This window comes from Daphnia carinata, chromosome 8, assembly GCF_022539665.2.
Source record: "Daphnia carinata strain CSIRO-1 chromosome 8, CSIRO_AGI_Dcar_HiC_V3, whole genome shotgun sequence".
NCBI classification, from domain to species: Eukaryota; Metazoa; Arthropoda; class Branchiopoda; order Diplostraca; family Daphniidae; genus Daphnia; species Daphnia carinata.
Genome location: NC_081338.1, coordinates 5,033,623 through 5,059,542, shown reverse-complemented (window position 1 = coordinate 5,059,542; position 25,920 = coordinate 5,033,623). Strand labels below are relative to the sequence as shown.

Sequence of the window (25,920 nt, the reverse complement as noted above, 5' to 3'; positions counted from 1 at the left end):
AACATACTATCGAAGAATACGTCTGTGTGACAAAATCAACAAAAGACAATTGAGAAATGGATTAAACGGGGAAACGACTGGTGACACGGGGACTCAAAGACCTCAACAGCTGTAGGAACGGTGACGACGTCTCAATTGACTTACTGTATGTCCAACAATAGATGTCTATTCGATATTTATTTAAACCTAAAGATCCGATGAACAAAATGTGGAGATGTCCAAACATAATGAAGAAACTTCCATTAAGTCATAGGATGCTGTTTACTTTGAAATACCTGTCAATGTGCTATTGTTTCTTTTTGTTACCCTTAGTTGTATTACAGTTTATGTTTGATTTTAAATACAATTTGGGTATTTTCACATTACTATAACCAGGTTTGCTTAATCAGGTCTGATGCTTTCTCTCCAACCATTATCTAAAAAAGCAACCAAATATTCAAGATATTTTATCGTTACGAACCAATAAACACATATTTACCGTTGGGGCATTCGTGTTTCCACTAGGTACTGATGGCATGATGGAAGTATCGGCTATACGCAAGTTTTTAATACCTCGAAGTCTCAACTGAGGATCAACAACTGCTGTGGGGTCTGTGTCTGGACCCATTTTGCAAGTGCCAACGGTGTGAGCCAATGTAAAACTAGATCTCTTTATCCAGCATCCCCAGTAATCATCTGTCCACAACTGGAATCCTTCACATCCTGGGAAAGGTTTATCATACAACCTGGAACCCATTTTCTTTAAAGCTTCTGTTTTACTCAGAGCTATACTGATCTTGACTGCTTCAATGGTGATTTTCAAATCATATGGGTCTTTAAAGTAATTTGGATTGATGAGAGGTTTGTCATAAGGATCCTTGGAATTGAGTCGAATATTTCCACGGGATCTTGGTCTCAAAAATAAAGGGAAAATGGTCCAACTATCTTTGTTAAGAATTGGTTTGTAGTACTTTTCCCATACATCATCCGGAAAACCATGGGCGAAACGGACGGCAGTTCCATCATCGGATATTTCACTGCCGGAACCGAAATGTAATTGAATGTCTGGCCAGTCATCTACCTGACTAGCATATTGGGATTTGACCCATGCCAGTCCTTCCACACCTCCCAACAGTGACATAGTAGTTCCTCCAAAAAGAGTATAATTCAGGATTACTGGCAAATTCATGACTCTTGCGGCTGATATTACAGAGTATGGCTTATCTGTAACGAATCAAATCAACATGAATAAAGCTAAGTCTAAAAAATCATTTAGAAATTTACCAATTAAGAAAACCATTCCAATGAGACCGACATGATCATGCAAGTTTTCACCAACATATTGCTGGTCCAAAATGGGCGTAATGCCTTTCTCCATCAGGTGAGCTGCTGGACCCACTCCGCTCAACATCAAGATTTGTGGAGATGCAATACTTCCGGCAGACAATACAACTTCTTTGCTAGCTTTAACGATATACGTTCTTCCTTTCTTTTCAAACTCTACGCCCGTTGCTACCTTTGTAATTGGATCAATAATAATTTTAAAAACGCGTGAATTTTTAGAAATGTGAAGATTTCTCCGATGACGAACTGGCCGTAAAAATGCTTTCGAAGTCGAACAACGTCTTCCACGACGTACCGTTCCCTGAGGAATCATGAAACCTGTTAATTATCGTTTGGTAAATATTTTCAAGTTCACATTTTTTTTGTAAAATCAATTTTACCTGTCTGGAATTCGCCATTACAGTCACGATTTTCGTAACCCATTTCTACTCCTCCCTGAATAAACGCAGCACCTAATGGTGAACGATAGGCAGCCTCTCCGACCGTCAAGTATCCACCTTTGCCGTGATATTTTGTTCCGGCAAGAGTTGGATTTTGATTATCTTCAGATTTCAGGAAATATGGCAGGACATCATCGTATCCCCATCCAGTATTTCCATCATCTCTCCATTTGTTGTAATCGCGTTTGTTTCCTCGAACATACAACATGTAATTGATGGACGAACTTCCGCCCAGCATTTTACCTCGAGGCCAATTGCACCTAGTTTCGTAAATGAATTAATCAACTTCATTGAACTTATAAATAGGTAGAATTACTTTTGATTGATATATCCTTGACATGCATTGGCTTGAGGCTCCGTTTTGTATTGCCAATCGACATTCGTCAATTGCAGGCTGGCAGCAAAAAGTGGAATTTGCCCAGTGATACTCTCATCGTCTCCTGCCTCTAACAGCAGAACGTTCCATCCTTCAATTTCGGTTAACCGGTTAGCTATTACTGCTCCTGCTGATCCAGCTCCGATGATAATAAAGTCATATTCGCTCCGAATGGCCTGCAATAAAAGAATTACATTGAAGTGTTGTCCTCTTTTAAGAAGAAAATTTCCCAACTTTCTAATTATAGCACATTTAACGCTGACGATTTAACGATGTGTGCAATAGCTAAATTGCTTTACAATAGTGACGATTTCTCTTGCAGCATGATGTTATCTGTACAACCCTTAAAATCCATTCATCCGTACAATAATTTATCGAATAGAAAATAACAGAACTTAAATTTCAATAACCTAATCCTGGGATTTAATTAAATAAAGTTAGATCCTTCAAAAAGAATAAAAGGAAAGGCACTTACCGATGTATCACGGACGTATCCTTCGGGATTGCTACGATTGTCGCTGAAGAGGAACCCCGAGATTAACGATATCAGGGCCAAACCCAATTCTCTTCCCAGAAACATTGTATCAGTCCGACTGTTCTCAACGGGCGCTTCTTTCCTTTTGCCGGTATGTCAGAGAAATTCAAAGAGTTCCCGTAAGAAGACAATGGCTCAACTGTCCATGCTCTTGGCTGTAGATGAAAGCCTAAGGGATAAATGTTAACTATAGACCATGTACGAAAGTTTTAAAGCACATATACTACAAGCTTTTTAAAAAAACAAACTTACCGTAGGTGCATGTTGAAGGTCACCTCATCCTGAAATGGTAAATCATCTGAGATACGGCCAAGAGGAAAGGAAATACGCAAAACGAGAGGCAAAGAAAAGGTTTTTCCTTATGTCGGGACGGTTAAAAGAACTCTCAGCGCATTACTAATGACAGTCCCGTTACTTTACCGTGCCAAGAATGCCCATCTTTCAACAGCATTGCGATACAGCCTTGCTACACAAAACGTTTTCAAGTCATTTGCACGTGAAATTCCAGGTAACCCACACGACTGAACATTGTTAAGAGAGATGACTTAATTTATTAATTGAATACCTCAAATAAGCAACAACTAAAATGCTGTTGAATTCGTTAAATACAATTTTTTTTTACAACCACGTCTTTTTTATCAAATCAGACGCCTTTTCTCCAACCATAATCTATTTAAAAAGAAAATTATTTAAGTTTTGTGAGATTTTAAAATAAATGCATAAATACTGTTGGTGCGTTGGTATTGCCACTTGGCAACGATGGCATGATCGATGTATCCGCAACACGGAGGTTTTTGATGCCTCTAAATTTCAATTGCGGAGTAACAACAGCTGTTGGGTCACTGTCGGGTCCCATTTTACAAGTGCCAACCGAATGACCCAATGTAAAAGATGAACTCTTGATCCAGCATTCCCAATACGCGTCCGTCCATAATGGTTGATTTTCGCATCCGGGGAAAGGTGTATCGTGCAACCTCGATCCCAGTTCCTTGAAAGCATCCGTTTTGGTCAGAGCCAAAGCAATCTTGACAGATTCGACAGTGATTTTCAAATCATCTGGATCGCTAAAGTAGTTTGGATCGATGAGAGGTTTGTCATAAGGATCTTTGGAATTGAGCAAAATGGTTCCTCTTGATTTTGGTCGCAGAAATAAAGGCAGAATGGTAAAGCTATCTCTGTTGAGGATTGGCTTGTAATACGCGTTCCACACTTCATCGGTGTAACCGTGGATGCGTCGATTTACGGCACCATCGTCAGAGATATCACTGCCGGGACCAAAATGCAATTGGACATCAGGCCAATCATCGTCAACGTCAGCGTATTTCGATTTGACAAATGCCAGGGCTTCAACACCGCTTATTATAGAAAGAGGTGTCCCTCTAAACAAAGCATAACTAACTAATGTTGGAGCATTGATAAGCCTTGTCGTTAGAAGAGAATATGGTTTATCTATTTTAGAAAAACACTTATTAATCAAACTGTTAAATGAATAAAACAATTTATGCGTAACTTACCAATAAGGAAAACCATTCCAATGAGGCCGACATGATCGTTTAGGTTTTTGCCAACGTTGGGCTGATCTAAAATAGGCGTGATGCCTTTCTCAGTCAGGTGAGCTGCTGGACCCACTCCACTCAACATCAAAATCTGTGGAGATGCTATTGCTCCGGCCGAAAGAACAACTTCTTTGGTAGCTCGGACTTGGTAAATTTGCCCATTCTTTTCGAATCGCACTCCTTTTGCGGCTTTTGTGGTCGGATCGATAATAATCTTTGTAACACGCGAATGCATTGAGATGTGGAGATTTTTCCGATTGCGTGCCGGACGCAAAAATGCCTTGGACGTGGAACATCGACTTCCCCGGCGTACTGTTCCCTGAGAAAAAGCAAAACCTAATTGCGAATCTTAATTAGAAAAATGTGTTTTTTTTTTGTTTTTGTTTTTTAAACAATAAATCTCTTAATTTTTACCTGTTTGATTTTCACCATTATAATCACGATGTTCGTATCCCATTTCAACTCCACCCTGAACGAATGCCGTTCCTAACGGAGTACGAAACTCAGACTCTCCTACTGTCAATAAACCACCTTTGCTGTGATATTTACTTCCGGCAAGATATGGATTTTGATTATCTTCCGATTTTAGGAAATATGGCAAAACATCGTCATAGCCCCATCCGGTATTTCCATCGGTTTCCCACTTATCATAATCCCGTTTGTTTCCACGAACGTATAACATTGAGTTGATAGAAGAACTTCCACCTAGCATTTTGCCTCGCGGTATATTACACCTGCATTTTCGGAACACGTTAGCTGAATAACTCAAGAAAAATTGTGTATGTAAATGGTTACCGCTTGTTCAAAGAACCCTGGCATGCATTGGTTTGCGGCTGCGTCTCGTAGTGCCAATTCACGTTCGTCAACTGCAAACCAAATGCATTTGCTGGAATTTGCCCAGACATACTTTCATCGCCACCCGCTTCTAGGAGTAAAATGTTCCAATCGGCTATTTCGGATAATCGATTAGCGATCACAGCTCCGGCTGATCCCGCTCCAATGATGACGAAGTCATACTCAGTTCGAATATTCTAAGAATCAAATGAACAGTTAGTACATTGTACAGATCAAAACGAAAAGAACAATTAAACAAAAAATGTTCTCGCACGATTCGTAAAGCTAGTTTTTTTCGATTTACATTTCATTGTAGTTGAAAAGCAAAAAACAAACGCACCCACGGCAATAAGCGGTTTAACAGATTGCGCACCAGTGGCATGACAAACGTCCAAAACAAATTATTCGTATACAATTTTTCCCACAAAACTCTCATTTATGTTTAGCTTAAGTATTTCCCCCATTAATAACCCCCATTCGGGTACAACTCTAACCACTTCATACACATTTTAAAAAATCTACTTCACAACAGCAAAAAATAAATATGATAATGATAAAATTTCTTACCGAGGCATCCTGTACGTACCCCTCAGGATCATTGGGAGTATCACTGAATAGAATCCAAGAGAAAACCGATGCTAGGGCCAGCCCGATCTGTGTAGCACTGTACATTATTCGGAGACAACTTAAGCCAACGACAGTTTCTTTATGTCTGTTTCACTTCTTCCTATTGCTCTCGTATGGCGAATGAACGGTAACAAAACATTACGAACAAAAGAGCGTTAATGTATGAGTGGTTATATAACCTTGAGAACCGGCTTTCATCTAGTTTTCTTGGTTGGTCGTTTTTTTTTTTGTCGACATCTTTCTCCGGGCAAAGGAAGCGCAACGCTAGAACCTTCATAAAACGTAGGAGTGTTGACCGTAACAGCACGGCAACTCCATCCATACTCGGAAACCTGCTTTGGTGTAGTATTTAAATTTTCACGGTTGGTCTTCTATCAAAATAAGATAGCGTATGTAAATACCTGTTTTCAACCCTGAAGCAAATCAGTATCTTATTAACGGCATATCAGAAAGAAATTGAATATATGCGAAATATTGGCCTTTACATCATTCTGTTATTTGTACGAGGTCCTTTACAAAGAAATTCCTATCAAATCTAAAATTAGTAAAATTAAATAAACAGATAATAATTGAACTTGATTTTGTTAACTTAAGTTACCATTTAGTTTTGTCGTACCAGTGCGCCTTACCCTGGTAGTTTCGGATAATTAAGTCTAAAGGGATAAGGGGCCAATGAATAAACTGCAGTTTCTTCTCAACGAGTTACAATTTCTTCTCTTTTATGTTTCAGTCTCAATTGCTTTGCTTCAATGATTTTTGCATTCACAAAAGAATAGTTCACGTTCACCGCAACCGTCAAAATAGAAGCACAGTGACAAAAAAAAAAAAAATCAATATGAAAAAAAAAAACGGATAGAATTATATCCAGTTGTTTTTTAGCAACTCAAATCAATTCCTACAGTGAATAATCCAATCTTAAGGGGAAAAAAGCATGATTAAAAATGAAAAAGGAATAATTTTGAGGTTTTTTTTTTTTACACACGTTGGACAATATGAACTTTGATACGTACTAACTATAGTTTCCTGTTTCGTTTTTGCCAATGGGAACAATCAATTTAACAGCAGTGAACCTTAAGAAAAAAAAAAAAATGAAACAAATACCTTTACCAAAGTTTACCCTTCGTTTTTCATCTTCCAACTTCCAAAAAGCCTTTCCTTTGGGGCAGCGTATACTGTACGTGAAAGCGCTTAGAATCGACAAAAAAAAAATCATAAACATGAGCTGGAACAAAAGTTACTGATGAAATATATAACCGTAGTTAGCGCACTAAAGCATATTGCAACCAATGGGAATTTTTCTTTCCTTTCTAAGAAAAGAAAAAGGAGCAAATAAGGGCAAGGAAAGGGTGTAGGCAGGAGACAATAGTTCCAAGGATAAAGAAAAGACGTTCATTGTTTGGAGGTGTAGGGGGAATAGTGTTGTCGTATCTAAAATATGTCTGGGCACACGTCCCAGTCCTGCTTCCGTTTACACTCCCAGTATTGTCCATTGTACACGTGGAGCACGTTGCCAGTGTATCGATCCTTCTCCTTTCGGAACCAGTTGGGCTCGTAGGTAGGCACAGGACGACCTACGGTTATACATACAACAAAAAAAATAAAAGACGAACGAATTTTTATTTAAATTTACGAACCTTCTTGGATGGCTAATTCAGCCTCCAATTCACGTTGCCTTCGAGCAGTACGTTGCTTTTCTTCTAGGCGAAGTTTTTCATCATTAGCTTCATCCCATTTTCCCTCTTCCATCAGACGTTGATCCGGCCGTTTTCTAGAATCCGTTGGCGCCAAACCTTCTTCCATTTCGTTTAGCTGGCAGGCAAGTTCCGTGAAATTGTAATATCGCTCAGATTCGGGTCTATTTGAAACCCATCAAGTTACTGTCGTTAACTTTAAATTGCCTATTGATCGTTCGCACTTACGGAGGCACGCGTCGCTTCCACAACGTGCTCAACGGTTCCGTTTCAAAAACAGGAGTTCCCTTGTTAGTTTTCAATGTGTTGATTACCCTAGAAGCCTCAATGTGATCGTCCCACGTGCCGCCCATCACCCACTTGACCGAACCATCTCTTGTCATAACTGCACCCGTTACCTAAGACACAAAATAAAATTCAATTAGAAATTGTGGCTGGAAAATTCTCTATAGCCTACGAATTATTACCTTGCGCTGGGTTTCCCGTGAGAAGTAACTGTAGGGAATAAATTTTAAATGGCACTTGTCGCCCGTAACATGATTAGTTATGTCCATTTCACCACTCTGATCAACCCACAGCTTGCCCACGATAATGTTGTGCACCGTCGTTGTCACCTTACGCCAAGTGTAATGGTTACCTGACATTTTCAAGTTTTACTTTCGTTAAATTACAGTTTTGATGGACTACTAGTAAATACGATTGATGCAATGATTAAATCATGCCAAACGCATAACCAGATCGATTAACATTCTGTTGAGATCAGATCGATTTACTAACCTGAGCCGTCAAATTCCAAATGATATTCGCCCAAAGGTATCACTTGTAAATATTTGCCACGAAACTTTGAAGACATGGTGAACTCTTGCCAACACCGCCAGCCACGGCCTTCGCAATGTTGAGCCACCATCGGTGGATGATGTGAGACTTGTTCAGAAATCACCTAAACAAAAGAAAAAGATTCAATCAAATACTAATAGGTTATCTTCTAAATTACTGTTTAAAACTTACTTTCCAACCCTTATCATCGGTTCTGTCAAATTCAAACGTTTCTCCTAACAGCGGGTTAAACGGTTTGGCTGTTCGAATGCTCGTGGTGGCGTACGAGGAAACAGTGAAAGCTGCAACGTAAGCAAGCTGCTCGCAGGCATCACTGCAGGTAGCGGCCTTATCCAGCAGTTCAGAATACTCGAAATCCTCTGACAAACGCTGTAACATGGACAGTGGCTCGGAGAAGTTGACCGGCATTGGAATTTTGCTCAAGTCCTTGCCAATGCAGTTCTTCATGACTCCCCATAGGTTAAGCGGATAATTGGGTTTATCGGGCACGCGAGTCCGTCTGGGCTTCCGAGAAACCATAGAGCCATTTTCGCTCAACGTCGAGACGGTTAACGAACTCAAAGTTTCAACGGTGGACGTGTTTCTCCGCGTGATCACACTGATTGTCGTGTCATTTTCTGCGTCGCTCTCCGAATCTTGTGTATTCTCTCCAGCATTCCTGCCCTCAGAAGCCTACGAGAGAAACAACAAAAAAGAAACTAGGGTTATGTTGAGACAAAAGATAACCATCTAAGAAAGAAGATAACTAAAATAACCTGAGAGTTTGTGCTTACTCCGGACGGAGTGCGTCGATGACCAATAGGCACCTGAACGACAGTCTGAATTTCATCTTCTTCGGCGTCGTAGAACTCGCTTTCCTCATCCTCTTCTGAATGGATTGAATGAGCCAGAACTTGTCCACTTGCAGCAGATTGCCCACTGGGAGTAGCCCGTGCTTGTTGCTGGGCAGCTTGCTCAAGATGAGAATGCTGCCTTGCTAGCTGTTCCACCATATCTTCAAGACGTCGTCGTTGTTCGTGCTCGTGCGACAACATTCGCTGCCATTTACGACCCTGCGTCTGAGCCAGTTGGGCGTATTCACCGCACGCCTAGACCACAAAAAACGAGACAATCGATAAGTCGATAACACAAATTATGGAACCTTGAACTCCCCCACTTCCCGCCTTTTGATACGTATAACTGATAGCCCATATAGTTATTTACGTACATTAACCATGGCACTCGAGGTGATGCGGAACAATGTAGCTCGCTCATTGACAGCTTTCATCTTAGTCAAAACTTCTTGCGGGTTGTCTGCAGCAACGGCTTCTGCTTCAGCCAACGAACGCTGTAAGGCAGCGCATTGCTTGGCAATAAGGTCGCTGCACGTCTGTAAATCTTCGAGCTTGGCACTCAGTGTCTTCAGGACGGACTGTAACTCTGCTTTGTCCCCTCCTGGCGCTGGAGATTCATCATAATCATCTTCATCCTCTGCAAAAACAAAGAAAGCAAATGGGAAACATGCATGCATAAACCTTAAGCAAATGGAACAAAACAACAATTCCCTAATGGACTTACCTGTGTTACTCATGTACTCTGTAAAGAGAGCAATAAATAAATTATAAGAATACACTTAGTCTTGCAGAACAATGCAAAGAATTACCAGTATCACTGGTTTTGACTGCTTTGGTTTTAGCAAGCTCCAAAGCTGTCACCCAGCGCTGTCGTTCCACCTCAGTGCTAGCTCTAAGATGAAAGGTATTAGTTCCTGCGTTAGAGATGACAAAGTGGCAAGTATCCTCGGTATGAATCATGGCACCTTGCAGGCGGATGGAACCTCGGCAGGTGTGTGCCATTTCAGCCTGACTTCTAAGACACATCCACAAATGTAAGTGCTTTATCAACATCATTCTGAATTTCTATGAGATTTACAATACCTGTAATAAGAAAGTACTCCATTAGATAAAACAAACCATCTTTTTTGATAACCCTTAATATAGTTAGTCCACTTGTGAAGCCAACCCTTCATCTCGGGCTCGTTCACTTGTTGTTTCGTCTCCGTCATCTTGCCACTTCGGTGAAATCCAAATTAGTTAAAACAACACACGATCCTTCGTGTGAAGACCGTAGGAATGCGGTCTCGGATGTTTTTTGTGCGATCAGCAAAGAGGCGGAGTATTTTGTTCATTCGCCTACACCACATCAGCTGCAGCCGAGTTGGCAGGCACACCACCCCTTCCCTTCGTCTTCCACAAAATGACAAATGTTAACGACAGTGGCTGCGCTAGTACTGCATAACATGGAAAAAGGGAGCATACAAATCCAAGTTCACAGAGATTCAGCCAGACACAAAATATAATAGGGTTGACTTGACGTGATAAAAGCGTTCAAAAGTTCTATCTGGTTCTATGTAGTGACAGACACTACAATGCCATTTACGAAAGTTTCAGTATCACTCGCTTTTTAACTAGGGCGACATTTGGATGCTCATTCGTGGCGATAAGCAGTGTGGACCCGGAAACGGCTCAGCCTTTTCAAAGACATATACTGAATGACAATTGCTTGAAAAGTAGACGCCCCTTTATCTGTTATCACTTTATCTTCTCTCGATTGATTAGCATACTTAATTCGTCCACATTGTTTCGTAAGCCTGTAACCAATCAAAACTTTGGCATACAGTCTAGCTGGTAAGCGAATCCCTACGTAATGATTGGCGTGATGCCCTATTGTTTTTCAGATCTAACGATTCGTCAAAGCAAATTGGGAACAGTTGGGTTCTATATGACATTGGAAAACGTTGAAAACAGGCTACGTTTACAATTTGGTTGCGAAGATAACCACGTGTTTGTATGTGTACCTGTCCATTTTTAACTGACTTGTCATTTAGGTGTTAGAGCACATTGGCTTTACACGTATAGTGACGGTTATCATCGTAACAATTAAAGGTCTTCCTAGGCACCTGCCAACCTTCTGAATATTTTCGAATGTTTCTCCCCACCGAGAAATAACACTAAACGCCACCATTTATAGATGATGATAAATAATTGTTTCTTTTCAAGAAAATGCCTGGGGCGCAATAACAAAAGAACTTGTTTAGGAACTACCTGAACGTCGATCGATGTCACAGTTAATAGTTAATAGGATTTGTTTTTCTTTCTTTGCTTACCATCTAAAGTTTTGTTGTTGGCAGTCGCTGTGTGTTCTTCGTCACAGTTTTGTTTTTCTCTTCATTGTCGTGAACTAGAACACTCGATTGAGCTACGTCTTGTCTTAACAAGAACTTCCATAGGAAAGCAATGGCGGATTTACGCAAAAGGGTAACTAACAATAAAGCTACTGACGTGGACACTGAGACGGAAAACGAAGGATTCAACCAAGACAGCGATGCAGTACGAAGCATATATGTCGTTGTAGTTTATGAATATCTTCCTTGATCGACTCAAAATTATCTCTTAGAACCTTGACTTGGACTCTGAGGATGACAAATCCTTGGGAAATAAGGTAGATCTTTCAAATACTATACCAAGTGGAACTGATAAAGCACCCGAATTATTAGATGCCACCTTATCTTCTTTGCCCCCAAGGTAATGACACATTTTTCCATTTGCCAATTTCACAATGTGTGATATCTCTTTGTGCTTAGATGGAGAAACTGGGTGATTCGAGGTATTTTTACTTGGGTCATGATCTTTGGGTTTGCTCTTATGATATATGCAGGGCCGTTGGCTCTGATGCTAGTGGTAAGTGAATGTGGACATCTCTATATTGTTTTATGTATTATACTTATATTTTTCTGTAGGTGCTGGCAGTGCAAGTAAAATGTTTTGCTGAGATTATCAACATTGGTTATGCTGTGTATAAAATTCATGGACTTCCTTGGTTCCGCTCCCTGTCTTGGTATTTTCTGATCACCTCTAATTATTTTTTCTATGGAGAAAGCCTGGTTGACTATTTTGGTGTGGTTGATAACCGAACAGTAAGGAAATTTCTTTAAAACCTCGATTTAGTTGCAAATTTTAGCATTTTTCTTAAAATATCTAGGAATTTTTGCGAGCATTGGTCAAATACCACCGTTTCATCTCATTTTCGCTGTATATTGGAGGTTTCGTGTGGTTCGTCTTGTCGCTAGTCAAACGCTACTACATGAAACAGTTTTCACTGTTTGCTTGGACTCACGTTGCTCTCTTGATTGTTGTTACCCAGAGTTATTTAATCATCCGCAATATCTTCCAAGGATTAATATGGTATTTCACAGCCCTACAATGTTATACGATTTCGTCTGTGGCCCTTAATACGTTTACATGCGTCACGCGTGATTATCAGGTTCATCGTACCCGTCTCTATGATCGTCTGTAACGACGTCATGGCATACATGTTTGGCTTCTTTTTCGGTCGTACCCCGCTCATCAAGCTGTCACCAAAAAAGACCTGGGAAGGTTTCATCGGAGGTGGATTTGCTACCGTTATTTTTGGACTTTTGGTGGACTAATAACAAGTTGCTTTTATTTAGTCGACCATTAATTAACAAGAACTCCTTGCATTATTTCCCCTAGATATCGTACTTCTTGTGCCAATACCCATTCTTTGTTTGTCCTATCGAGTTCAACGAAGAACTCGGTAGGATGACTCTCGATTGTGAGCCTTCACCCCTGTTCCGCCCACAGGAATATACAGTCCCCGCATCCTTAGCTCCTGTCGTCCGAATGGTGTGGCCCCTTTACTAATTCTTATTCTCATTTCCTCCTATCTAAAATCAATCAATCGATTTAAAATTTTTTTCTTTAGGTTACCGGAAAAAACACCGTTATGATTATCCCATTTCTTCTCCACTCCCTATCGATGTCAGTATTCAGCTCGGTTATCGGACCATTCGGAGGCTTTTTCGCTAGCGGATTTAAACGGGCTTTCAAAATTAAGGTGCGTCGTTTTTAGTATGACATTGGTCAATTTACTTCCTATCATCCAATCGATTCTAATTTTGATTGTTTTTTACTTACAGGATTTCGGCGATATCATCCCGGGTCATGGGGGCATTATGGACCGTTTCGACTGCCAATACCTAATGGCCACCTTTGTCAACGTATATATTTCATCGTTCATCCGCATGGATTCGCCTCAGAAATTGTTGCAACAGGTAAGCTTCTATAGATGCCGTACAGGAAGGCGGAAATGATTCCCCCCTTTTGTTTTTTGACAGATTTATTCTCTAAAACCGGAATTGCAACTGGAGCTTTTCACTGCCTTGCGAGATTCTTTGACCACCAGGGGCATTCTTCAATTGCCAGCCCCTTAAAAAAAAAAAATAATAAAAACAAAAATGTAGATCATGATGATCGAACTATAAAATTATGCGGTCGAGTGTTGCGGTTAACTCATACTCTCAGCAATACTTTCGGCATTCTGAGTGAAAAATATAACTTAAATGTTAAAAATTGTAATAGCTGTTTTAGAGGAAAAAGTTTGGTTGTGGTGGGTATTTTATTGATATGATGAACAACTTTTTTGGGGGGAAAGATTCTGTGTGTAGTGAAGGTGTAGCATTTCTCTTGTATTCCGTTCACCTTCCTTGGAATTGCTCCAATTTCGTTAAACCTCTGGATTTTCCCTCTAGTCATTTTCAGAGACTCACATTGAACGTTCTTCCAACTCGTTTCAATTTTTAAATTTCAGGTAGAGTTTTTGTCGTTCTGCCCTCCTCTTATCCCCCAATAACTTCACGTCGTGTAACTCCCTCTTCGTTGTCGATGTTTATATATTATACAAGTCTATTGTACTATTTGGTTCTCTGATTCTCGTAACATACGGGTTCAATAAAGGGCAACAAGTTGCAACAAAACAAACTGATGCACCCGTTTTCACAACATTACACTTATCTGTTCGTTCAGTTCAGAAGATCAAGCTTAAGGTCTGTTTTTCGGGAATGGTGAACGATAAGTCAATCGCGGCCAATGCAGCATCAGCGCTGTAAAGTAGGATCACGTAAACTACATCCTTGTCTGGAAGCTAAATATGTCGTAACTAAACTATATCCATGACATGCTTCTTTATCCGCAACTAATAATTGGAATAGAATTCTGGGGCTTTCCGAGGTCTTTCGAAACGTTAAAACGATAGCGTGAGGCCGTCGCTTCCTGGTAGTTTTTCAAGCAAGCAGACAACAACACGATTAAATTATCGCAGATTGACTTCGACCTCGAGATGTTGCATCGGTCAGCTTGCATTGAACTAGTTAAATGTGCTCAAAACCTAGAGAAATATCGATTGAATAATGTCAGTAGAAGAAGAAGCAATGGAAATTTCTGTTCGAATGAAAATTTGCTATTTGCTTTAGTGCTCGTGCGCCGCTTTCGAAGATTGTGCAATAGGTCAATAGTTCTCAAAGCCGTACGAATTTTTACTGCTAGGACTAATGCGTAGTTGTATTGATTCCAAGAAGAGTTGTATCCATGCACTTGCAAGACTTGTTTATTCAAACTTGATATCCTTTCATAGTATAATGCGAGATTCGTTCAGCCGAACCATTTAAAGTAATGATTTTCCCAAATATTATGTCAAATTATGGATCAGAGTTAACTGTAGAAGAGTAGAGAAATTTGCCACGTTTTATCGTATAAAAAAGTCTAATCAGACCAACGATTCTAGTAGCATTTGCATTGGCGAACTGTTGACCTCTCGGATCTTAGTTGACAACTGGTCGGTATAGCCACGCAAGCTCCGCCAATCGAACCTAACAATGATATAGTGGGTGTTGGTGTAACAAAGAACTTATCAGAATAAAGGAAATGGAAGTGGAATACCTCCTCTGACGCAATAATCGTTACAACTTTCCAAGAAAAGGTTGCTAAACCAGGAGACGGCTTCCGAACATCGATTTAAGCCAGTAAAACAGCCTAACAAGGAACGGTCGTCTGAATCACAATGAACAGTCGCAAACAAGCATGCCGTCGCTATCAGTACGAATACAAGTTTCATCTTCAACATGCTTTCTAGTAATTTCAGTCAAACACAGGAGTTAAAACAGAGATAGAGAAAAAGAAATAATGGCGTCTAAAATCTCTACTCACTTTATTTGATGGCCTGTCAGTCGTGTGTGCCCCGGAAAGATACTCGCTGATGATTGACTACGGAGTTCAAAGAGGCATCAGATTTTGTTCCTCGTTACGACACATTTTCACTTTAGAGAGAATCGAGAATGCACGCTACGCAAAACTGCCAGAAGGGAAATGATAACAATCATTTGGGTTCCCATGAAGGCAGAAAAAACAGAAATAGATTTTCCATTTTAAATCTTCCCCAACTTACTAAACTATCACATAATTATTTAAACGAAATTACGAAAATGTTTTCAACATTCCATGCTTTTTGCTGTCTACCATTTGGCAATGTTGCCAGGTTAAGTTTATCATCTCGAATTTTACTGGCTGCACAGTGACTCATTCGGCATCGCCATCACCTGATAGGAAATTTGAGATTCTAAAATCCTATTAGTGCACGACGTATAAAACGCATTCGACGCAGAACACGCTATTTTGATTCTGAGATTCATAGGTAAAGGTTTTATCAATTAGTTTTGTACAACACCGTATAAGCATACAGTAATTTACGTGCGGAATTGTCATTGTTGGTAAACATTGTAAAGTCACCCATTCCTTCTTTGTTTGTAACTCGTTTCGCTTGATACAGGCTACACAATGAGGATTCTTGTTGCAATCCTCGTATTTGTTGCCCTGACCACTGGCGAAGCTGTCAAGTTGCAGCGGTGGGTATTTCTAGTTGATGTTATTGTTGGAAATAAGTTATTAACTAAAAACTCTTAATTTTTTTTTATTTAGGGTATCTTTGGAAAAAGTTCCTTCAGTACGTAAGACACTGGAGAGTGTCGGCACATCTGTTAAAGTCATTCAAAAGAAATGGGGTGCATTGGGGAACGGTCCCACTCCTGAAGAACTCAAAAACTACATGGATGTAATTTGAATGCCAACAAGTTTCTTTATGCAAAGTAATTTTCCTTTTTTTTTCTGTAAGGCTCAATATTATGGGCAAATCACCCTAGGAACACCACCACAAAAATTCAATGTTGTATTCGACACTGGCTCAGCTAATCTCTGGGTTCCTTCAACTCATTGTCACCTGACCAACCTGGCTTGCTGTAAGTTGAGTCTTTGTCTGTTGCAAAATAATTAAATAGTTATTATTCCTTTGAATGCAGTGCTTCATAACAAATACAATGGAGGAAAATCCAAAACATACAAGGCCAATGGCACAGACTTCAGCATCCAGTATGGATCCGGTAAATTGTCAGGCTACTTGTCAACCGATACACTGGGCTTGGGCGGAGCTCAGGTGACAGACCAAACTTTTGCGGAAGCTATTAGCGAACCTTCACTGACATTCGTCGCAGCCAAAGTAACTTTCATCAAATCAACTATTACATGGGCTAGCTTGTTGACAAAAATTTTCCTAGTTTGACGGTATCTTGGGAATGTCGTATCCGACGATTTCTGTTAACGGAGTTCCTCCAGTTTTCAACAACATGATTGAACAAGGATTGGTAGAGGAACCAGTTTTTTCCTTTTGGCTTAGCAGGTGTTTTCGTATTTTTCTTTTGGTTTCGAATGTCAATATTAAAAGTTTTCTTAAAGGAACCCTGATGCTACGGAGGGAGGCGAAATTACATTTGGTGGAGCAGACCCAAATCGCTACACTGGCGAGATTAGTTGGGTTCCTGTTACAAGAAAAGCTTATTGGCAATTCAAAGTTGATGGGTAAAAAATAACATTTCCAAACGAATGTGTTAATACTAAAGTTTCTTATTATATAGCGTGCAGGTTTCCAATGAAGCTGAAGGTTCCTTTTGTCAAGGCGGATGTCAAATGATTGCCGATACTGGGACTTCTCTCATTGCTGGCCCGGTGGATGAGATTAAGAAACTGAACACACTGATCGGTGGTGTCCCGATTATGGCAGGAGAATATTATGTACGTTTGTTTTTATTCTGAATTTTCGTACTTGCGAGGAAATTGTAAATATCTTTTACTTAACTATAGGTCAACTGCAGCAAAATTGACGAGCTTCCGACAATTTCCTTCACCATTGGAGGGAAATCATTCAGTCTAGAAGGAAAGGAATATGTTTTACAGGTATTTTAAGTTATGATAATCGCTAAAACAGATTGTGACGTTTTTACGTTAGATTGTGAAGTCAAATGGAGTATCGGCTTGCATCTCCGGTTTCATCGGCTTAGAAATCCCTCCACCCGCTGGGCCGCTGTGGATTCTTGGGGATGTTTTTATTGGTCGATATTATACAATATTTGATTTCGGTAATAACCGTGTTGGATTTGCTGATACAGTTTAACTTTAATTGTGATTCTCATCTGGTATTTGTACTTGTCTATAATGTTTCAGTGATAACAATTGATACAATAAATCTAGTTACAAAATAGATATATTATTAAATTTGACAACTATTTATTTAGAAAACTTAAAGTTCATGATTTCTACAGAATCAATTACTTTTAAATGTTCCCCTTATTTAAATTAAAATGATGGCAATTTTTGTGGGTGTTACTTAAGGTGTATTATTTAATACCCACAGCAACAGGAGACAACAGCCCAAGAATGTTTTACAAATAGGCTTCAGGAAATTCAAATGTAACTTCCTTTCCAGTCAACCTCTTGTAAATAGCAGCAAATGTCTCAACTTTATGTTCAATGTTGGTCTGCTGATTCTTGTCCAAGTGAACCTTGATCAAGCGTGTGGCATCCAGTCTGATACGAATCCTCTTGCCAACAATTTCAGCTGGGTAGACCAAGTCCTCAAGGATCGAATCATGCACAGATGTCAAAGTGCGACTAAAGAAAGAAAACCATTTCATAAAAGCAACCAACTATTAAGACCATAATAATACATACCTGAAAGGACGCTTCTGTTTGTTGCGCAGCTTGGTCTTGCGTGTGGGCTTGGGAAGAATTCTCCTCTGAGCAATGAAAACAACATGTTTGCCAGAGAACTTCTTTTCGAGCTCGCGAACAAGACGGGTTTGGATCTTTTGGAAAGACCTGAGCTGGGGCACTGGAACGAAGATGATGACGGCTTTCTTACCGCCAACATCAACCTCCTTCGCGGCCGTAATGTGAAGCTCACGAAGTTGAGCCTTCAGGTCTGAATTGAGCTCCAAATCGAGGAGAGCATGGGCGATCGAGTTTTCAAACTCGTCGGGCTTCTCACCAGCTGGCTTGATGATCTTAGATGCTGACAACATGATCTGAAAACCAACGAGGGGGACAAAGTATATGATATTATTGACACTTACACCTTAACACCACTACTCGAATAGCAACGGCTATAAAACGAATAAAAGAGCTACTAGATATCTATTTTTGCCTGTATAAGACAGAAAATTACTTGAATAATGAACTAGTGATATTTTCACAGCCAAACTATGAGAGATGCAAAGAAATAAATACGATAAACCGGTGACCACTTACGAATAGGCAAAAAGATCTTTCCGAAAAGAACAGCGACCATTAAACAGGGTTGCGATTTGGATTTGGAATCGACTGCTTGCGCAGAGGAAGGGAACTTTTTTCAAATTTCCAAAGTGATTTTATCAAAATTTGGAAAAACGTAAAGAAAAATACAAATTTTTTCTATAATTTAAACTTCAATTTTTTGCAAAAACAAACACCTATTATAATTTAAGTTTGTTTCATAAAAATTTTAATTTTAAACACAGTGGTGCATTGTTTGGAAGAACATGTGAAAGGTGCATTAGATTGAGCAGTCTGCTCTACTTTTCTGAACGTTCAAATGCCCCTAAATGCTCCCTAAATGTGAAATGTTCTGAAGCATGTAAATTTATTGATGATTAGACGTGTAATTGATTCTTTAGCTATTAGTATCAGTAGATTTTCGCTTTATGAAGAAATGTCGTTTTATGCAGTAGCCAAGGGAAAGAAAGTTGGCATTTATAACACATGGTACGTAAACTTTCCGCGTGCTGTATAATTTAAACAAAAAAGAATCTTTCTTTTAGGGCTGAATGTCAGTCTCAAACAAATGGCTATCCTGGTGCAAAGTTTAGAAAATTTGCATCTGAGCAAGAGGCCCAAAGTTTCATAGATTGTACTAATGTTCCAGAAATACTGCCAGTTGTGCCCAAAGCTACACAGCCTTCAAATTCACCCGAGAATTTGTGTATGTTGGAAAGTTCAAGCGTTAAAACACAGCCTACCCTAGGAGCTAGTACTTCTGGTTCTCAACCAAAAGGTTCTTATTATGCTGTAGCCATAGGGAAGAATGTTGGCATTTATTTCACTTGGTAATGAAAATGAAAAAGCATTAGAATTATATGATTAAAATTTCTTTCAACAATAGGGCAGAATGTAAAGCCCAGATTGATGGCTGTGGGTTCACCAGATACAAAAAATTTGATAACATAGCGGAAGCTGAACGTTTTATTCAAGAAAATAAAATTCAGAAAGGATCTGGACCTTCAAAAGTATCCCAATCCCAAAAATCTCTGCTCAGTAATTTCCCTGCTGTTGCCACTGATAAAGATATTAGTGTTCGAAATTTATCAACGGTGTCCTTTCGGGAACACACGTTTCAAAGAGATGAAGACGGATTCGTTCATTGTTATACTGATGGATCTTGTGAAAAGAATGGACAAGTTGGTGCTAAAGCAGGGGTTGGTGTCTGGTTTGGAGTGGATCATCCTTTGTAACTTAAATCAATTGTATTAAGTGTATTCTTCTACCAACCTATCTTAAATAATTTTTCGATCTAGAAACGTGAGTGAACCAGTCGACGGACCCCCTACGAATAATGTTGCAGAGATTCAAGCAGCAACCAAGGCAATTCAAGTGGCCCGGCAGTGCGGTATTTGACCTAAAAAAATTCCTAATTAAAAACGTCAAATAATTTTAATTTCATAAATAAGGCATTCCAAAATTGCAGATAAATACAGATTCCCAGTTCTTGATCAAGTGTATTACACAGTGGATGCCAAAATGGCAAAAGAATGGCTGGAAAGTTAGTACTGGCGGTGATGTCAAGAATAAAGAACAACTGGAAGAGCTTCATCGAGCACTGAAAAATAATATAGATATCAAATGGGTATTCAAATATTATTTTATTTAATGGTGTCTGAAGTTTGCTTTCGTGGATGAAAGAAATCTTTCTGGTTTTGCATAGAACTATGTGAAAGCTCACAAAGGAATCGAAGGAAACGAACATGCTGATTTGCTTGCTAAAGCAGGAGCGACTAACTACAAGATCAAGACCACTACCAGAGATGTTCGGTTTAAACCTTATTCATTGACGTGAAGTGCAATGATGTTACGAGTGAGCTGTAAATCCTGCAAACATACACTCAGTTTCCAGTATTAGTAGGTTTTCTAACTATTTAGTTTAAAAGTTTAATTTAAAAATTTAAATGGCCTTAAAAGTTAAGAATTTATGCGCCCCAATATCTACGGCATGCACATTTGTTTAACAATTGATGGCTATGTGATTACTAAGATAATCGTTGCTAATGAAAATTCATTTAACTAGTTTAAGCCATCTAGGTATATTTAACTTGAAAATTCGTAACGAAAATTAAACAGAATTAATTCATTTCGCCTATCAACTTGACCAAGAAGATAAGAAAAAAAAGCCAAGTACATTTATTTATTCTATTTTACATATTATATAACTTGTTTTATTCTTTCCTCTAGTGTTCGTTACTGGCTGAGTTCAATAGTGTTGTTTGTCTCCCTTCGGGTACGGCGCGATAAAAATGCGAGGTGCGTGACTATCGCAATATCAGTAATCAAATAGTGAACAGCATTTTTGGCCGGTGAAATAGATTAGTTTTGATTCATTTTCAATAACGTTCAAAAGGACAAAAAGATAAATGCTGGCCAACTTACCAACTAACCTTCCTATATTATAGCGTGGTGACGTGGCGCCATGTATTCGTTCGTCTCTCGTCAGTAGATCTTGCGTCTTTTCTAAACGAGGATCGACGGCAGCAGAATTTGAATTCATTTCTACCAAAAAATGAAGATCTTTTATTCTGTTGTTTTCCTGCTTGCGTTCACGTCTTCACTGCTCACGGTATTATATAATCACCACTGACTCTTACAATCGCATCGTTTTATTTATTAACATGTGATTTTATAGGGCGCTGCTAGCAAAGAAAATGGTATACCAGATTTCACTGCCGAAGATGTGCAGTGGGCCGCGGAAAGTGGACTGCAAAAAATCCAGCACAACATAGAATTGGAAAATCGTCTTTTATCCGAAGGTCTGATTGGAAACAAAATTAAATGTCCAGCTCGCAGAAATGTGCACCAAAAAAGAAGCGTTTCCAGTGAATCCCGTCAGCAATCTATTCAAGCACTTGGAATCGTCGAAGCATCTAAAAATCTCAAAGAGAGGTACATACATGACAAACACATCAAGTTCCTAATTTTTAGTTAAACAACGTTTAGACTAAACCTAAGCGGAAGAGAGGCCAGTCAGATGTTACCTAAACTGTCGCTAAAAAATACGCCTCTGGAACGCGCCTGCTCCGAACCGATCACGTGTCCAGCTCCCGCATCCAAGTACAGATCATTTGATGGCTCTTGCAATAATTTGTTACAAGTGAATTGGGGTCGTCGTAATACCATTTTTCGACGTTTGTTACCAGCTCAATACGGAAACGGTGATATGTATACATATAGTTCAAGGAAACATAGTTCTAATGTTTAAAAAAAAAAAACTCTAGGTATTGATTCACCTCGTCCAGCAACTGATGGAGGGGAATTGCTTAACCCGCGTAACATCAGCTTAACCATTGTCGGAGACGATGGCCCTAATTCGACTGACGTAACCCTACTCGTTATGTCTTTTGGCCAGTTCGTAACGCATGATATCACATATTCAGAGGACTTTACTTTTGGTACTCTAAATTCATGATTCTTCAACTCGCCGTAAACGAACTATTTGAATGGTTTAGAAAATGGGTCTAGCCCTGCATGTTGCGATAGCCAAGGACAGTTGCTTCCACCAAATGATTTGCATCCACAGTGTTTACCTATCGAGTTGTACGAAGGTACGTGTTTGCCCTTGAAATCAAGCAACCAATTGATGGATTGATTCTCTTTTCTAGGAGATCCAAATTTCATTGCCAGTGGTGACACTTGCATGAGCTTTACCCGTTCAAAAGTGGGCGTAGATTTGAGCTGCACCTTTGGCCAAGCTGAACAGGTATGCAATATGTACTGATATTCCGTGCTACGAAAGACATCAATGTTTTGTTTTTCAGTTGAATAGCAATACCCACTACCTTGATGGATCCCAAATTTATGGTAGCGATGCCACCATATCAAACAGTCTACGTACTGGAGTCGACGGACTGTTAAAGTCTTCGGATGTCGGTGGCCGCCAGCTGTTTCCTATTACACCCGGCTGTGAAAATTTAATTAATCACGAACTAGCAGTTTGCTTCCAAGCAGGTATTGTCAAAATCACCAGGGTTAACTTTCGTTGCAATGAAACTAATGAAAAATATAAATTAAAGGTGACGACAGAGTCGAAGAGAATCCACAGCTAACTGCCATCCATTTGCTGTTTTTACGCGAACACAATCGTATCGCGAAAGAACTCAAAGCACTTAACCCACAATGGAGCGATGAAATTCTGTTCCAGGAGACTCGCCGTGTTGTCATTGCCGAATTACAACACATCACCTACAACGAATACCTGCCTGTTCTTCTAGGTGAGTTTTCATTTATCATACTCAATAACATTTAACCTAAAAATTCTATTGGATTCTAGGCTCACAAGTAATGGTGGATAGTGGTTTGGTTTTGCCAAGTAGTGGTTATGGAACAGGTTACGATAGCAACGTCGATCCTTCGATATCGAACGATTTCGCAGCTGCAGCATTCCGGGTGACACATTCCTCTATTCAAGGAACTCTGAGGTAATTACAAAAAGTATCTTAGTTCGTGTACAGCTAATGCAGTTAATGTGAATAATTTCAGTTTGTTCAATGCCGCGGACGAACAAGAAATGGAACGAAGCTTCACACTGAGTCAATATTTCTTTGATGCTTCCCGACTGATGGACGATCCCGGCTTTTTTGACTCGGCTCTGCGTGGTCTAACTAAACAAGCACCTCAAACTATTGACGGACTATACACCGATGAAGTGGCCGATAAACTATACATGTAACTTCTATCATAAATTCTATTCTACCTTTCCTAATTGTGGGACTATCATCTAAACAGTGGACAGAAAAAATCCGGCGGCGATTTGATTGCCATAACAATCCAGCGTGGAAGAGAACACGGCATCCCGAGCTACAACGACTTTCGTGAATTTTGTGGAATGCCCAAAGTTCAGTCGTTCGACGAACTCATCAACGAGTTCGTCCAAGAGGTCTAGATTACCCAGGATTATGCTACACGAATAGTATTGCAATTTAAAAAATCATTTTCCTTGAAGGACATTGATTTGCTGAAGACTGCTTACAGATCGGTGGACGATATCGACCTGTACATTGGCTGCTTATTTGAAACTCACGTGGAATCTGAATCAGGTGTGCTGATGGGACCGACAGCTCTATGCATCACAGCTGAGCAATTCCAGAAAACTAAAAATGGGGATCGTTATTTTTACGATATCGGTGGTCAGCCTAACTCGTTCACACCAGGTATGGTCTAATTTGTAATAACTTAATGCCGCTAAGCTAAAAATGGATTTGATTATAGATCAACTCAATCAGATCCGCCAAACGAGTTTAGCGCGGCTCGTGTGTGACAATAACGACGGATCAGTGACGACCATGCAGCCATTCGCCATGAGAAGTCCAGTTGGAACGTAAGTGTCTCTATCTATTCGAATTGTGGAAATATGGAACATGGTTTTTCTCATAATGTGTTTTCATTTGACAGGAACCAAAGGATTCCGTGCACTTCTCTCCCGACAATGGACATGACATACTGGAAAGAAATTTAATGGCCTGTAACTATTAATAATTTGGTTGTTACTCCAGTCCATTCTCTTCTGTAACGTAGTTTTCTAACACCATAATCCTCTAGCAAATGTTAGTTTTTTCCTAGTTTGCTGTATGAGCTCATTGCCTTTTATGAGTTGGTCGAAACTTCGACGGCAGTCTCCCCGTAAAATCGCTAACGCATTCAAATATCTTGGATGATATAGCATATACCTGCAGTATCAAAAGCTGTATAGATAGATATTCATCATCACGACATCGTCCTGCTAATGGTATTACACAACATGAATCTTCCATTAAGGAGTTTCGAGGAAAAAAAGAAAGTGATCCCACCTGCACGGCTTTTATTTATAAGAAACAAACTCTTTCTTAATTTCCCACGGTGGTTATTGCTCCTAAATTATCCGATGGATTGTGTTCCCCACTTTCACCTATCAGCGACAGACATTGTCCTTCTTGCCCTTTCCTTGCAACACGATGTTTACGATCCTCTGACGTGCGGTTGCTACAAGACATGACTCACGACCAAAAGAATTTTTGCTATTAATGAGCCAACCGGAAATGAATGCGGAAACTATGCCCACTCGTAATCGCAAGTTTATCGTCTATTTTCTTGCACAATATCAGAGTTCTTCACAAAACCTTTCTGTAAAAAGAAGAAACTATCGGCTGTGATTTGAGATTTATCGGCTACTCATTAACATCGCTGTTTTACGTGGATATAGGCTCGCATGACGCAATACGTTTCACGCGCAGAATTTCCACATTGCCATTTTTAATACGATCGAAATGGTGCAGCCACCTTTTCCTACCGCTATCACTTTATCGGACGGGACGTATATATGCACCTCGTTATAAGTAAGCTCAGGAAATAAAAAAAACGGCGTCACTATTCAACACGATGTCGATACTGAAGGTTGTCTCCGTTTGTCTCGTGATTTTGCTGGTCTGTGGTCCTCCCGCACTTGCAGGTAATTGCGTACTGAAAATACTGCAGTTATTTTTTTTTTAAATGTTAAGTAAAACTATTTGGGCTTGCGTGTGACAGGACCTGTGGCTTCAGATGATTTGATGGATTCCGCTTCTTCCAGTTTGACTTGGTCACAACGAGGTGTTATTCCCGTTCGTCACAACACACGAAGACCTAACGTCAATAAAGAAGGAAATCAAAGATTTTTTGGAGGGGCTTACAAGGCTGGCTACGGTGCATTCAGAGGTTAAGCAACCGGAAGTTTAACGCTATCCTCAACGTATTATAGAGGAACAACTCATCACAATCTCTTTTTTACAACTATTTTAATATTAAATGTATCTACACTAAGCTTAACTCTTCAAATGAGAAATAAAAAATAAAAATAATTAAAAAACCAAGTACTTATTCAATTTTGGGAATGAAACTGAAATTTATCTATTAATAAGGGCAAGAGAGTCCAGCAAAGCTTTGATGCTTTCTTTCACACTGATGTCTGTTCCATTGTGTGATGTAGTTTGTTCTTCATTAGCCATCACTGGGTTGCCTTGAACTGCAGGAAAAGAAATGAGCTTTTAGGTTTCTCAAACCTGATAAAATGAATACTGGCCCATCAAATCAGGACGATTGAAAAAGAAACAAACAGGCGTGAAGCAACATACGATCGAAAAATCATTTTTGTTTACCTGATCGGGACACATCATTGAAAATGACGTCACCTTTAACCAGATTCTGTTGCTATGAACATTGAGAAGCTG

General features: G+C 39.6%; 8 protein-coding genes across 14 annotated transcripts; 4 read left to right on the top strand and 4 right to left on the bottom strand.

Annotated features, from left to right (window-relative positions):
- Window positions 1–289: 289 nt before the first annotated feature.
- LOC130703934 (glucose dehydrogenase [FAD, quinone]-like) lies at window positions 290–2,750 on the bottom strand. Its single transcript, XM_057525397.2, has 6 exons — window positions 2,615–2,750; window positions 2,080–2,315; window positions 1,704–2,023; window positions 1,264–1,641; window positions 479–1,203; window positions 290–416 (listed from the first exon to the last, which is right to left on the bottom strand). The coding sequence occupies exons 1-6, from the start codon at window positions 2,717–2,719 to the stop codon at window positions 366–368; spliced, it is 1,815 nt and encodes a 604-aa protein (XP_057381380.1). The 5' UTR covers window positions 2,720–2,750; the 3' UTR covers window positions 290–365.
- LOC130704190 (glucose dehydrogenase [FAD, quinone]-like) lies at window positions 2,710–5,819 on the bottom strand. The gene is made up of 7 exons (XM_059496524.1): window positions 5,632–5,819; window positions 5,026–5,261; window positions 4,645–4,964; window positions 4,189–4,566; window positions 3,402–4,123; window positions 2,927–3,343; window positions 2,710–2,843 (listed from the first exon to the last, which is right to left on the bottom strand). The coding sequence occupies exons 1-6, from the start codon at window positions 5,734–5,736 to the stop codon at window positions 3,293–3,295; spliced, it is 1,812 nt and encodes a 603-aa protein (XP_059352507.1). The 5' UTR covers window positions 5,737–5,819; the 3' UTR covers window positions 2,710–2,843; window positions 2,927–3,292.
- Window positions 5,820–6,358: 539 nt separating this feature from the next.
- Window positions 6,359–13,338, bottom strand: LOC130703929 (oxysterol-binding protein 1-like). Of its 4 annotated transcripts, none has more exons than XM_057525390.1 (12): window positions 13,196–13,338; window positions 10,136–10,444; window positions 9,862–10,067; window positions 9,777–9,794; window positions 9,427–9,689; window positions 8,975–9,307; window positions 8,391–8,891; window positions 8,160–8,322; window positions 7,850–8,019; window positions 7,611–7,780; window positions 7,326–7,546; window positions 6,359–7,262 (listed from the first exon to the last, which is right to left on the bottom strand). In XM_057525390.1, the coding sequence occupies exons 2-12, from the start codon at window positions 10,261–10,263 to the stop codon at window positions 7,120–7,122; spliced, it is 2,316 nt and encodes a 771-aa protein (XP_057381373.1). In that variant the 5' UTR covers window positions 10,264–10,444; window positions 13,196–13,338; the 3' UTR covers window positions 6,359–7,119. The 4 variants fall into 4 exon arrangements, with proteins under 4 accessions (XP_057381373.1, XP_057381375.1, XP_057381374.1 ...); XM_057525392.1 differs by having other exon boundaries at window positions 9,862–10,064; XM_057525391.2 differs by lacking the exon at window positions 13,196–13,338 and adding an exon at window positions 11,365–11,506.
- Window positions 11,446–14,038, top strand: LOC130703935 (phosphatidate cytidylyltransferase, photoreceptor-specific-like). Its single transcript, XM_057525398.2, has 10 exons — window positions 11,446–11,587; window positions 11,655–11,782; window positions 11,842–11,938; window positions 11,998–12,174; window positions 12,240–12,442; window positions 12,522–12,678; window positions 12,752–12,904; window positions 12,984–13,115; window positions 13,198–13,332; window positions 13,396–14,038. Exons 1-10 carry the CDS (start codon window positions 11,495–11,497, stop codon window positions 13,489–13,491), a joined length of 1,371 nt encoding a protein of 456 aa, XP_057381381.1. The 5' UTR covers window positions 11,446–11,494; the 3' UTR covers window positions 13,492–14,038.
- Window positions 14,039–15,592: 1,554 nt separating this feature from the next.
- Window positions 15,593–17,642, top strand: LOC130703936 (lysosomal aspartic protease-like). 3 transcript variants are annotated; one of them, XM_057525401.1, is made up of 10 exons: window positions 15,593–15,746; window positions 15,882–15,957; window positions 16,031–16,163; window positions 16,224–16,347; window positions 16,408–16,604; window positions 16,663–16,784; window positions 16,841–16,963; window positions 17,020–17,176; window positions 17,246–17,338; window positions 17,391–17,642. In XM_057525401.1, the coding sequence occupies exons 2-10, from the start codon at window positions 15,890–15,892 to the stop codon at window positions 17,553–17,555; spliced, it is 1,182 nt and encodes a 393-aa protein (XP_057381384.1). In that variant the 5' UTR covers window positions 15,593–15,746; window positions 15,882–15,889; the 3' UTR covers window positions 17,556–17,642. The 3 variants fall into 3 exon arrangements, with proteins under 3 accessions (XP_057381384.1, XP_057381382.1, XP_057381385.1); XM_057525399.1 differs by having other exon boundaries at window positions 15,605–15,752; XM_057525402.2 differs by having other exon boundaries at window positions 15,665–15,822.
- A 4-nt stretch (window positions 17,643–17,646) lies between these two features.
- Window positions 17,647–18,790, bottom strand: LOC130703941 (small ribosomal subunit protein eS7-like). Of its 2 annotated transcripts, none has more exons than XM_057525408.1 (3): window positions 18,689–18,790; window positions 18,113–18,465; window positions 17,647–18,052 (listed from the first exon to the last, which is right to left on the bottom strand). In XM_057525408.1, exons 2-3 carry the CDS (start codon window positions 18,460–18,462, stop codon window positions 17,824–17,826), a joined length of 579 nt encoding a protein of 192 aa, XP_057381391.1. In that variant the 5' UTR covers window positions 18,463–18,465; window positions 18,689–18,790; the 3' UTR covers window positions 17,647–17,823. The 2 variants fall into 2 exon arrangements, with proteins under 2 accessions (XP_057381391.1, XP_057381390.1); XM_057525407.2 differs by having other exon boundaries at window positions 18,606–18,705.
- A 216-nt stretch (window positions 18,791–19,006) lies between these two features.
- Window positions 19,007–20,587, top strand: LOC130703937 (ribonuclease H1-like). The gene is made up of 6 exons (XM_057525403.2): window positions 19,007–19,180; window positions 19,237–19,521; window positions 19,578–19,922; window positions 19,990–20,081; window positions 20,143–20,318; window positions 20,397–20,587. Exons 1-6 carry the CDS (start codon window positions 19,065–19,067, stop codon window positions 20,526–20,528), a joined length of 1,146 nt encoding a protein of 381 aa, XP_057381386.1. The 5' UTR covers window positions 19,007–19,064; the 3' UTR covers window positions 20,529–20,587.
- Window positions 20,588–21,165: 578 nt separating this feature from the next.
- Window positions 21,166–25,563, top strand: LOC130703930 (peroxidase-like). Its single transcript, XM_057525394.2, has 15 exons — window positions 21,166–21,302; window positions 21,369–21,625; window positions 21,680–21,894; window positions 21,958–22,131; window positions 22,189–22,284; window positions 22,342–22,439; window positions 22,498–22,687; window positions 22,753–22,950; window positions 23,010–23,157; window positions 23,219–23,404; window positions 23,465–23,615; window positions 23,682–23,889; window positions 23,948–24,056; window positions 24,131–25,163; window positions 25,241–25,563. Exons 1-14 carry the CDS (start codon window positions 21,246–21,248, stop codon window positions 24,192–24,194), a joined length of 2,151 nt encoding a protein of 716 aa, XP_057381377.1. The 5' UTR covers window positions 21,166–21,245; the 3' UTR covers window positions 24,195–25,163; window positions 25,241–25,563.
- Window positions 25,564–25,920: the final 357 nt, after the last annotated feature.

What these genes read in the sequence shown, in the direction of transcription:
- LOC130703934 (XM_057525397.2), bottom strand. Translation starts at nt 2,719, where the DNA reads ATGTTTCTGGGAAGAGAATTGGGTTTGGCCCTGATATCGTTAATCTCG. An exon ending in GATACGTCCGTGATACATCG is followed by an intron (nt 2,316 to 2,614) that starts GTAAGTGCCTTT and finishes CTTTTATTGCAG; the next exon opens with GCCATTCGGAGCGAATATGA. An exon ending in TAATGGCGAATTCCAGACAG is followed by an intron (nt 1,642 to 1,703) that starts GTAAAATTGATT and finishes GATAATTAACAG; the next exon opens with GTTTCATGATTCCTCAGGGA.
- LOC130704190 (XM_059496524.1), bottom strand. Translation starts at nt 5,736, where the DNA reads ATGTACAGTGCTACACAGATCGGGCTGGCCCTAGCATCGGTTTTCTCT. An exon ending in GGTACGTACAGGATGCCTCG is followed by an intron (nt 5,262 to 5,631) that starts GTAAGAAATTTT and finishes TTTGATTCTTAG; the next exon opens with AATATTCGAACTGAGTATGA. An exon ending in TAATGGTGAAAATCAAACAG is followed by an intron (nt 4,567 to 4,644) that starts GTAAAAATTAAG and finishes ATTCGCAATTAG; the next exon opens with GTTTTGCTTTTTCTCAGGGA.
- LOC130703929 (XM_057525390.1), bottom strand. Translation starts at nt 10,263, where the DNA reads ATGACGGAGACGAAACAACAAGTGAACGAGCCCGAGATGAAGGGTTGG. An exon ending in TTTGGAATTTGACGGCTCAG is followed by an intron (nt 8,020 to 8,159) that starts GTTAGTAAATCG and finishes TGAAAATGTCAG; the next exon opens with GTAACCATTACACTTGGCGT. An exon ending in CACGGGAAACCCAGCGCAAG is followed by an intron (nt 7,781 to 7,849) that starts GTAATAATTCGT and finishes TTTGTGTCTTAG; the next exon opens with GTAACGGGTGCAGTTATGAC.
- LOC130703935 (XM_057525398.2), top strand. Translation starts at nt 11,495, where the DNA reads ATGGCGGATTTACGCAAAAGGGTAACTAACAATAAAGCTACTGACGTG. An exon ending in CGTTGGCTCTGATGCTAGTG is followed by an intron (nt 11,939 to 11,997) that starts GTAAGTGAATGT and finishes ATTTTTCTGTAG; the next exon opens with GTGCTGGCAGTGCAAGTAAA. An exon ending in GTGTGGTTGATAACCGAACA is followed by an intron (nt 12,175 to 12,239) that starts GTAAGGAAATTT and finishes TAAAATATCTAG; the next exon opens with GAATTTTTGCGAGCATTGGT.
- LOC130703936 (XM_057525401.1), top strand. Translation starts at nt 15,890, where the DNA reads ATGAGGATTCTTGTTGCAATCCTCGTATTTGTTGCCCTGACCACTGGC. An exon ending in TTTTCCTTTTGGCTTAGCAG is followed by an intron (nt 16,785 to 16,840) that starts GTGTTTTCGTAT and finishes GTTTTCTTAAAG; the next exon opens with GAACCCTGATGCTACGGAGG. An exon ending in TGGCAATTCAAAGTTGATGG is followed by an intron (nt 16,964 to 17,019) that starts GTAAAAAATAAC and finishes CTTATTATATAG; the next exon opens with CGTGCAGGTTTCCAATGAAG.
- LOC130703941 (XM_057525408.1), bottom strand. Translation starts at nt 18,462, where the DNA reads ATGTTGTCAGCATCTAAGATCATCAAGCCAGCTGGTGAGAAGCCCGAC. An exon ending in AAACAGAAGCGTCCTTTCAG is followed by an intron (nt 18,053 to 18,112) that starts GTATGTATTATT and finishes TTCTTTCTTTAG; the next exon opens with TCGCACTTTGACATCTGTGC.
- LOC130703937 (XM_057525403.2), top strand. Translation starts at nt 19,065, where the DNA reads ATGATTAGACGTGTAATTGATTCTTTAGCTATTAGTATCAGTAGATTT. An exon ending in GTTGGCATTTATTTCACTTG is followed by an intron (nt 19,522 to 19,577) that starts GTAATGAAAATG and finishes TTTCAACAATAG; the next exon opens with GGCAGAATGTAAAGCCCAGA. An exon ending in ATAATATAGATATCAAATGG is followed by an intron (nt 20,319 to 20,396) that starts GTATTCAAATAT and finishes GGTTTTGCATAG; the next exon opens with AACTATGTGAAAGCTCACAA.
- LOC130703930 (XM_057525394.2), top strand. Translation starts at nt 21,246, where the DNA reads ATGAAGATCTTTTATTCTGTTGTTTTCCTGCTTGCGTTCACGTCTTCA. An exon ending in GCCTAACTCGTTCACACCAG is followed by an intron (nt 23,890 to 23,947) that starts GTATGGTCTAAT and finishes ATTTGATTATAG; the next exon opens with ATCAACTCAATCAGATCCGC. An exon ending in ATGAGAAGTCCAGTTGGAAC is followed by an intron (nt 24,057 to 24,130) that starts GTAAGTGTCTCT and finishes TTCATTTGACAG; the next exon opens with GAACCAAAGGATTCCGTGCA.